This window comes from Diadema antillarum, unplaced genomic scaffold, assembly GCF_040938485.1.
Source record: "Diadema antillarum isolate AM-2024a unplaced genomic scaffold, OU_Dant_1.0 scf00000231, whole genome shotgun sequence".
NCBI classification, from domain to species: domain Eukaryota; kingdom Metazoa; phylum Echinodermata; class Echinoidea; order Diadematoida; family Diadematidae; genus Diadema; species Diadema antillarum.
The window spans coordinates 1771449-1782719 of NW_027271120.1; the positions used below are offsets into that span (position 1 = coordinate 1771449).

General features: G+C 41.0%; 1 protein-coding gene across 1 annotated transcript; it reads left to right on the forward strand.

The window, feature by feature from the left end:
- The first annotated feature begins 951 nt into the window (after positions 1–951).
- LOC139724810 (E3 ubiquitin-protein ligase XIAP-like) lies at positions 952–11038 on the forward strand. Its single transcript, XM_071635932.1, has 6 exons — positions 952–2348; positions 2858–3054; positions 6423–6726; positions 7258–7562; positions 8580–8697; positions 10746–11038. Exons 1-6 carry the CDS (start codon positions 1112–1114, stop codon positions 10943–10945), a joined length of 2361 nt encoding a protein of 786 aa, XP_071492033.1. The 5' UTR covers positions 952–1111; the 3' UTR covers positions 10946–11038.
- Positions 11039–11271: the final 233 nt, after the last annotated feature.

Consider the following 11271-nt stretch of genomic DNA (forward strand, 5'->3'; position numbering starts at 1 on the left):
GTATACAAGATTTCAGTTTGAGAAAATTGGGTGAAAAACCAACATTGAATAGAGCGCCTCTATCTATACCATACATGTACACCTGTATGTCCCAAAAAAAATTACAACGGGACCTCCGCAATGATAACTTTTAAAATAGTGAATCAATCCAAATACAATTTCAGGGTATGAAACTATAAGTAAATGCCCACATTTTACAGAAAACCTCATTCAATTTGCTTCCGTGGTCAATGGGAGAGAAATGAGGAATTTTGTAGAGCAAGTCAAGAACCTCTTCCCTCCAAGTTCTGTCTATTGTGTTTGCACATTGATAAGCAGTTCCAAGAGCATTCAAGTGCTAAACTTGGGAGAATCAGATTCATGACATGATGTACAACAATCCTTTTTTTCTCTGCAACCGCTTAACCAAACTGAATGAGGTTCTCTGCAAAATAGAGGTAAGATGTTATATTTTAAGAAATTGAAGTAGGTTAGCATTTGGACAGTTTAATCATATTGGGTGTTATCAATGCAAAAATCTGATTGTATTTTTTTTTTTTTTTGGACATATTGTACTGTGGTTCACCCCGTGTGAAATCTTGTACCATCACACTTGTGACCATTCTCTGTTTGTATAAAATGTGTGTTTAAAACAGTTGCATTCATCTAACCTCTGATTGTGACCTTTGCCAGCAACACTGCACGAGATATTGATGGTATTCTTATTGCATGGTCCTCGGAATTTGAAGAGGCAAACATGTCACATTATGTGCACTGTACTGTACACCCCGCTGATAGAGATCATTATTGGTACTGTACATGTAAGATCACTGATGGAACTCTTGTCGCAAGCCAGGCAAAGGAAGGGGGAGGGTCCAATTGGTGGGCTGTTGCTTCTTTTAGTTTTTTAATGAGAGGAATTGCCTTATTGCTTGTGTCATACCAGTACACTGTTTATTGAACATTTGACCACACCTTTTCAAATTTCATCCTTCAGGATATTGACAAACTACAGCTGCACAACTGCACAGGGTTAATGCACGCTACGATTGGACGCAGGCCCCAGGGTGGAGGAAGATTATGAGGTTTGGTTCCTGCACAGCCCTTGGACAAGGAAAATTCCAGAGCAGACATGTTGTCAGCAGCTGCACCACCGCCATTGGAAAACTTCCATATCATGTTCAATGGAAAGAGAGTGCAATATAAGGCACTGTCAGATGACATAACTCCGGATAGGTACTCTTACGAAGAAGCCTTGGAAATGATTAATAGTTTGCAAACAGATGGATTTGATGAGGATGAAACAGATAACGCGACCGGTGTCCGCGGAATGTCGGTCACCGACGGCAGGCAGAATAAAGGATGGTATGGCAACAAATGGGACACAAGTAAAATGGCGCATGAGAGCCACAGACTGTGCACTTTCCAAAACTGGCCCCAGGATAACCCCTTGCAGCCTACGCTTCTCGCCAGAGCAGGCTTCTACTATCTTGGTGTTGGCGATAAGGTGAAGTGCTTTGCATGTGGCGGTCAGTTAGAACAGTTTGATTACGGAGACACGGCAATGGGTGAGCATTCAAGACATTTTCCTGACTGTCCATTTGTGAAGAAGACGGACACCAAAAATGTTCCAATCGGCGCCAAGGACAATACGCAGTTTGAGCGGAGACTTAGTGAGCGGTTGGAACAGTCGCAGCGCGATATAGAAAGGAGAGCAAAGGAGAAGGAAGCGTTGCTAGAGAGAGAACGTGTAGAAGTTAATCATGATGAGGCTCCAAGGAAAGAAAGTCGGGGGAGCCGGCATTCTCCAGAGCCCGAAAATTTAACAGAATTTGATATAGGTGGTTTCCAAATGTCAAGGAATTTTGACGAGTATGAACGATTAAAGTCATTTGAGAAATGGCCGAGAACGAATCCAATAGAGCCTCGCGACCTCGCGAGGGCGGGCTTCTTTTACACAGGTGAGAACGACACTGTTCAGTGTTTTGCATGCTATGGACAGATCAGCCGATGGAAACCGTTGGACGTGCCGTCCATAGAGCACAGGACAAACTTTCCAAACTGCCCACTGGTGCTGGGCCTGGACGTTGGGAATAAACCGATCGCTGCTGCTGCTCCCGTGCTGGAGCCGCCCGCTTTAGCACCTCCTTCGCCTGCCCCGCCGACTCCTGAGCAGATCCAGGCGGGGCTGGTTCTACAGAGGCAAAGTTCTGGGCAGCTGAGGGCGCACCTGGGCCCTCTCAATAATTGCCGCCATCCTCATCTTGTTGATGAGGGGGGAAGAATGAGAACGTTTGACACTTGGCCCAGGTATCTTAGGATACAGGCCACACCCCGACTTTTGGCCAGGGCGGGCTTCTTTTACACCGGTATGTATTTGAAAACCTCATTACTGATTAGCAGTGCATGGAACGACAGTTGTTTTTTTTTTCCATCAAGAGAAAAATCCATGTTATGTTCACTTTTGACTATTACAAAAATGAAGTAGAAGAACACAAAGTAGAGAACAGAACTCTACTAGTTTCATTGACATGGTTTGTCGATAGGAGAGATGCATACCGTTGGATATAAACACTTTAATAGCATGTGTATTTTGTATATGGCCACCCGTGGCCACAGTTTCGCCCCAGCACAGAAGGTGCCAAATGTCGCAGAGTGAGCATGATGATACTTTCAAATTCAATACAGTCAAAATCAGGGGGCTATATTTTCGCTTGTTGTTCAATTTGTTGCCCAATATTGATTTGCAAAGTTCATGAAAAAAAAAAACGCACACACACACCAGCTTTCTTAGTATTTGTGTCGGGGTGGGGGCGAGGGAAACATCCACTCTTCCTCAACTTTATCTCATCCTGATGCTTCCATCTTTGAATACCAGGCAGCACAGACGAGGTCAAGTGTTTCTACTGCGATGGCGGCCTCAAGAACTGGGAGCCGAATGACGACCCGTGGTCAGAGCACGCCAAGTGGTTTCCTCGTTGTGAGTGGCTGATCCAACAGCGAGGACAGGCATTCATCGCCGAGGTGCAGCGGGTCAACCCCCCGCCCCCTGGGACGATGTTTCCAGCAAGCAAGGTTTGATATCCTGTTGATTGTTCGTTGCCTGTAAAATCTATTTACAATGTACATACAGTATGTCCCCCCCCCAAAAAAAAAAAAACAAACAAACAAACACACAAATCATCTGATTACCGCATTGATAACTTTTGATATAATTAAACTGAATATTATTCCAGGGTCTTAAAATATCACATTTTAGCTATATTTCACAGAAAATCCCATTCAATTTGGGTAAGTCATCACAGAGAAAATGTGGGCTGTTGTAAAGCACGTCATGGGTCTTATTATTCCAAGTTTAGCACTTGGATGCTCTCGGAACTGCATATTAATGTGTGAACACAATAGAACTTGGAAGGAAGAGATTTTTGACATGCTCTACAAAAATTCTCATTTTTCTTTGACCACTGAAGCAAATTTGAATGGGGTTCTCTGTAAGATGTGGGTAATAAGTGATAGTTTCATACCCTGAAATTGTATTTGGATTGATTTAGTGTTTTTAAAGTTTTTGTTGCAGAGGGTCCTGTTGTAATTTTTGTGGGGACATACGGTACAGCATATATCTGTGTCCACTGGTGAAGGAAGCCCTCCCAGTGGATATGTGACTTAATAAATGATGTAAATCACAAAAAAAGCATGTGGAGAGCACAGAGACCTCAGCCAAGCCAGCAAGTCAGTTCCAAAAATAGAAGCCTTTTTGTTTACGTCATTGTACGGCGCCTTACCCGAGCAGAGCATGTGCTTTATTGCGCGTAATAAATGTAAACCTCCAGTATGCGCAGCTTGAACCCCAAGTTCATTTACCTTATATGCCAAAAGATGAAGAATCCTTCAAAAATCCATAAAAATTCTTGGATCACTACCAAAATTGAAAGAGGTGTTCCTTGTGTCAGTATCAACTTTTTATGCTAGTTTCATTGTAATGCGTACACAACTTTTTTGAGTTATTTTGCAAACAGACAAACCAACGCTGATGATCATTTAACCTCCTCCTTCCTTGGCAGAGGTGATGATAGAATTATTGAGAAGAGAAGAAGGATATAAGGAGAAGGATGAAAAGTAAACAAAGAAGACTCAGAGGAGAAAAAATAAAGAGACAAATAATGATAAAGAGTGTACTGAGAGCTTTGCTTGTGACCGCTGATTGACCTTGGATATCATTGTCATACGTGATGCAAGCATGTTGGCAAATGTTTTCTAGTGATATCTTTGCTTTTCAGCTGCTCACAGCCATATCACTCTCACGGGTACAAAGTGCATTCAGGCATAATAATGGCTGGTGCTTGGTATACCTGTTCATCTTTGATACTGCCTTAATGGCAGTCCAAAGGATGTATGACTGCCAATAAAATTGTTCACATTGTTGTGTCAATGTTGACTTGCCCTTCGCCCCAAAAGAAATATGCTTCTGCATTGCGTTTCATCTTTAATACTTTTTGTTTCTCGTCTTTCTTAGTAAAGATAACCTTGCGACACTCAATCAACTCAACAATCAGATCAGAGCTCTCCTGAGTTCCAAGGGAGAACTGCTGTTAAAGGGGCATTCCGGACGATTTTCATAATTTCACATCATGTAGTACATAAATCGACAGTTCCATGTATAGATGCGTGGAATTTATTGTGATCCTTGAGCAGAGAAACCAATGAATTAAAATCTTTGACATCAGAGCCTCATATATTTCAGAAATGTAGCAGTGTAATTCCATTATAATACCACTTGCTCAACAAGTTCACCTGTGAAAAATCCATACATGCCTTCTTCTTTTGTTTTGCTTCCTTGAGCCCCAACTCATACATTCTTATGGTGAGGCTGCCATGTTACCATCCTTGTTCATTACAATTTGTTATAGATTTTGAAAACATTCTCATTCCTCATCCCAATCACTATAAATTCTGAAACTTTGTACTCGGTTTAGCTAATTTATAGTTGTTCAAATGTAAAAGTCTGAAAATCATCCGGAGGTCCGGTTTTCAAGTTTTCAAGCATGGACATGTCTAATGTGTACTCCATTGATGGGATAATGTTTACAACAGACACCCATGATTTGACTTTGACCTCCTACAACTGTAACTGAGGATATGTTTAAATGTGTAAAGAAGAAAGATATGAACTAAATTACAGTGCATGCTGGAAGGTGCATCTGTTTGCATGAGGTACTATACTTATCAAAAGGAGTGGGCCATTGTAATTGCACAAGTGTACATGTACATAGGAGCAATTTGTACTATGCAAAGCTGATATCTCATCCAAGAAAGCTTACAATATCCAATGCAATATAGTGTATCTGTGACAAAAATGTTTGTTTTTTTTTTTTTAATGGGGGAGGAGTGACATTTTGTGGGATAAAGTTGTGTTTCATTGAGCTTTAATAGGTATGTATACAAAAATATTTGGTCTATCTTCCTATTTGTAACAACTTCACTGCTTGTAAATTGGCAGATATGTGTATCTGTACATGTAGATACACTTGAAGTATAGTTCATAGATGAAATATTCAATGATTTGGCCAAAGTGTATATGGGAAAAAGTTGATATAAAAATAAATGTTATTTCTGTTGTATACAGCTTCATATAGTCATGTCTACTACTGCAGCTGCAAGTCACTCTTTTCTTTCTTTCTTTCTTTCTTTCTTTCTTTCTTTCCTTCTTTCTTTCTTTCTTTCTTTCTTTCCTTCTTTCTTTCTTTCTTTCTTTCTTTCTTTCTTTCTTTCTTTCTTTCCTTCTTTCTTTCTTTCTTTCTTTCCTTCTTTCTTTCTTTCTTTCCTTCTTTCTTTCTTTCTTTCCTTCTTTCTTTCTTTCTTTCTTTCTTTCTTCTTTCTCTCATTTTTTTTTTTTGGCAGAAGGATGTTTCTGCTGATATGCCATGACAATATTTTTGTAAATTATACAAGTTCTGCAATTTCAATCAATATAAAAGATATCATTTTGAGTATACATACATGTATGACTAGAGCAGAATTCAGAACAAGACTATGGTACTACACAAAAGGACTTTTTTTTTTTGACAGCAAAACCAGGGCAGGCTATAAAAATATTCTGAAACCCTCAGATACACTGCTGATATCACTATGGAGACAAATAGTTGTGTGCAATTTCATACATTTATGGAATACACTAAAATGGAATACCTTCAGGAACATGTTGTGATGGTGATCTCATTAGAGGGACCCTGTGTGATTCTACCGTGAAGAAGAGATCAACAGTCGTAGTTATTTTGAAATCTTGTTTCTCTATGTTCCATGATCTCTCAGGTGAACCTTGCATTTTATCATCGAATAGATAGAAAAAGAAGGTGACCCTAACTAAATTATGATGGACAGCAGAGTTGTTTTTTTTTAATGTTCAGGCCGTCATTGTTTTCCGTTTTTCTCGTTGCCACGTGCAGCCCATGACGATTGCGTCTCCACCCACTGGAATTGATGAGTTCAACTACCAGCCTCCCCATGTCCTGCAGGCGTCGTACCAGCACAGGCTGCACCGACCGCGGGAGCTGGGGGGTGCTTCGGGCTGCGCAGCGTCACTAAAGGGTGAAGACACGACAATCGAAGAGGAGAAGGCTGCGGCACACCGCGCATACCAGAAGGGCATGGAGCCAGAAGCAGCCGTTGAAGTCGAGGCGAAAAAGAGGCGCGAAGCCTGGCGATCACCATCCAAGCCGAAGTACCTTGACACTTCTGCAAGTGCGACTCGTAAGTCATTTGGATTGCTTGCTTTCTTATCTCGATTCATGTATCGTACGTTCCCCAGGCTATAAAATTGGGTAGCAAAAGAACCAATTCAATATTGATCTATTAATATGTGTACCACCATTGTTGCTAAAATCTAAGGTAAACATGGAGTGCTTCTGTAGACACTCACAAAAAATAAAACTTTCTTCATTCTTTTCTGTGTTTTTCCTCTATTTTCTGCTTTCTTCTGTGCTAAATCTCTCTTTCATTAGTACTGTGTGTCTTATTAGACAATTTTTAGAACAAGGCTCATTTTGAGAAGTTGTGCATGATTTTTCAGTCAAGCATTCACGAAATTTGTCTTTTTAGAAGGCCAAATCTGAGGAGGAGATTGCCTGTGACAATGCTCTTTGATGCGGCTTTGATACTCCCTTGCACATCACATCAACATCATGGTCATGAGTGCAAAAATAAAACCCTCACATCATTTTTTCCTCTGGAGCTCTGATCCATGTCAATAAGATTTGAGTCCTTGAATGTATCATTTCGTAGCTTCCATCGACGAAATCATGCTGAGTCCTACGGTGCTGATGGTGATCGAGATGGGTTTCGACAAGGCCCTCGTGCGGTATGTGAATGCCAAGCACCTGAGGGAGACGAATCGCGAGTTCGCCAGCCCGGAGGAGCTCTTCGACGCCGTGACGGCGGCCGAGGAAGCCGGCGTCGACGCTTCTTCCTACACCAGCCCCGAGAGCTGCAAGGTAGGGTTTGAGACGGGCCCGGACAGCAGCGAGGAAAAACTCTACGCGGCTGCCCCCAGGAAGAACTCGGAGGTGTCAGGCATAGTCAGTGCTCAGGTATGGGTCTCATGAACAAAAGCATGTTCTCAGGTATGGGACCATAGCAAACCAAATCTACTTCTCCCCAACACACATACACATGTACAATCATATAGACACACATATTATATATGTATATACACACACACACACACACACACACACACACACATACACACCCACTGATACAAACATATACAAGTACTGTCAGTTACTAGCATCTATGCTGTACTTAGTGTTAGTCGAGCATTCAACCCCCTCATGGTCAGTTTCACTCATAAGCACCAGCAAAATTACATTCCCAGTTTACGTTACATTTTGCTGTAAATTTGTCAGATTTTTGTTTGACTTGATACTACGAAGGCAAAAAGCGGTGTCCCCACATTTTCTTTATTTCTCCCTGAACAAATCCACCTACTTCTTCTGTTGCATTAAATGCAATATAGAGACATACAGTAGCTGCATGTAAAGTGGCGATAGTGCTGGTTGATAATGAATGATGATTGATAATGATTCATGATAAGGGGTACATATTTTTTGTCATTTATGTCTGACTTGCACAGCTGGCACTGACTGGTACTATGCTCTGCCCTGAAGGGTGCCACAGGCATTTGTTATTAAATAGTTATCATCGTCATCAGTACTATTATCAGTCTTGTTATCATTTTTAACCACCCTCATCATCATCACCATCATCATCACCATCTTCATTATCGTAGTCGTCGTCATCATCACTTTATGCAGACCTCCCAACGGTTCTGAATTTGGAGGAAAGAATCTGAATTTTGACTGTACCCAACTCTTGCTTCAGTATGACTTTCCAATTTTTCTTGATAATTTTGACCACACACTCCTGTGGGAACTGTCATTTCTTTCCGAGTTTTGAGCCAAATCATCCCTCATTTTTAGTCAGAATGGTTGGGAGGATCTGCTTTATGTACAATGTATGTTAGACAGGAGCAATATTTTGCTCATTTTCTGTTGTCTTATCTTTTTTTTTTGGTCTGTTGTTTCCATCGACTTTCCTCCGATCAGGCTAACAAGTTGACGGAACTCAGCATCCATGATGATCCCGAGGAGGATGAGACCGTGGGGGCACTGAGGGCAGCTCCTTCCCCATCACCACTCCTACTGGGAAGCACACCTCAATCATGTAAGTGGCAAGCCTCTGTCAAATTAGCCCTTCTCCCTGTAACAATAACAAGTGTAGTGAGCATGGGGTTTGACTCGGGGAATCAGAGTCAAGCTAGCGGTTACATCTGTGATTGGGGAGTACAGTACTGAATGGAGAAATGTATGCACGCACGTCACATTCGTGTCAGGGTCAGAGTTGATATTTTTGTGCGTTTTTAAATTCTCGAATAGCACCAGACTTGCAAAATTCATGAAAATTAAAACCTTCAAAATATTTGGCGTATACAGTATCTTGCATTTCCATTGTTAAAATGACAGACTGACTTGATTTGTCTGAAGGAATTATTCTGTAGGAGTTTTGCACTGGTGAAGCTTTTTTTTTTTCCCTGCTCATAAATGGTAATGACAGTATTGTAGATTCTCTTTGAGTTTTTGTTTTGTTTTGTTTGTTTGTTTTCACCAGAGACATTCTCCTCCTGCCCTAGGATTCAACAAGTAATTTCCTTTGTAGATATATTCACAAAATAATGTTACACCACCATAACCTGGATGGATTGATTGATACTCTAGCCCACAATGCACCCATTTGACTGGAAGTGCTTCCAAGGAGCAGGAGAAGACTATAGGCCCTTGTCTTCACTAGATGTGACATATCCACAATGTAATATTAGCCGGGTTCACACGTTCACCAATTAGCGGGATACAAATCTCGAGATTTGCATCGCGATCGTCATCCCGAGTTTTTTGCACGTGTGGACAGACAAAACCCGAAAATTAGCGGGATAAGCATCGCGATGCTAATCCCAAGAAATCTTGCGCTGGTTCCTCAATTAGCGGGATAATTGGCCGCGCGCTGGTACGTGTGAACGGTCGGGATTAGAATCTCGAGTTTTTATATCCCATCATGCAATGCGCACATCAAAACAGCGAGGCCTCTGCGAAGAGGTCCTTCACCTCTTTGGAGCACAACAACAACAGCGCGCGAACCACACCACTGACACGTAAAAGACAATGGACAAAGGTAAGTGCGCGCAGGCAGTGATAGAGAAGGGCGCTGCGTGACCCAGTTTGCAGGCTTAGCTGTTGTCTCTATCGGCAATTAGCGGGATAATTCGGTACGTGTGGACGCTCGCCAAATTAGCGGGATACCGATCGTGATCGCTATCCCGCTAATTTGGTACGTGTGGACGCTCGCAAAAAAACTCGGGATGTGCATCGCGATCGTCATCCCGCTATTTTGTACGTGTGAACCCGGCTATTGACATTGACTTTGATGTAGATATTAACATTAGCATTGACACCACATGTGACCGCCCACCTCTAAAACCCACAAAAAGTGGACCAAAATTAGTGTCCACTTTTCTACTTAGTGTAAAAGAGCAAGCTCTAAGCTTAAGAATGATATATAACTTGTTAGAATTTGACTATCCTTCTATAAATTTAAGTAAGGGAGGGTTAGGAGGTGAAGTTTCACAGAAAAGAGAGAAAAATGCATTAGGGTCACTCATACATGCTGTGCAGAAGTGTCTATGAAAAGATATTCATATTTTCCAGTGAAAGCAGTGCTTGTCAAAAAAATAAATAAATATGGTCCAGAAAAGCTGCTATATAAATACAACGGATCCCAATTTCAGTTGTTTTAAGCTGCCAAATCTTAAAAGTGGATATAGAAAAGATTACTTTCCCTAGGCCCCATTTTATCAAAAGATATAATCGATAAAAATTACCTTACCACACAGGCTGCCATAGACTTAACCTAGAAATCAACTATGTAATCAATTATAACTCGTCATATAACAGGGCCCTGGTAAGACGAACTGTAAAAATTGGAGTCAGTCAACTCAAATGACATATTTTGGTCCATTTACAGAGAATCTATGTCTGTAACTTTTTGTGGATTTTCAGCTGGGTGGTCACATGTCACATACAGATTCTAATCTAGTACTATTCTTCCTCGGTCTCATATCTATTACATTGTACTTGAAAGATTGTCGCATGCATTCAACTCTCTTATTTCCTCCCCTTCCCCTCCCCCCCCCCCCCCCCTCCCCATGTCCACCGTTGCAGTGACCAGTGGGACCATGGACAAGACAGTGGAGAGTCTGCTGGACAAGCAGCTGTGCAAGATCTGTCTGGACAATGAGCTGGACACGGTCTTCTTCCCCTGCAAACATCTGGCCACCTGCCACAGCTGCGCCTCCCGGGTGAAGGAGTGTCCCATGTGCCGTCAACCCATCCTACAGTCGTTTCAGGTCTACATGCCGTGAGGATATGGAGTGGGAGGGGGTATGAGGAAATGATGTAATAATGATGATGATAATAATAATAATGATGATGATAATGATAATGATAATAGTGATAATGATGATAATAATGATAATAATAATAATACTAATAATAATAATAATAACAATAATAATAATAATAATAATAATAATAATTATTATTATTATTATTATTATTATAGTAATAATAGTAATAGTAATAATAATAATAACAATGATAACGATAATAACAATAATAATGATAATAATAGTGATGATAATAATAATAATAATAATGATAACAATAATAATGATAATAATAACAATAA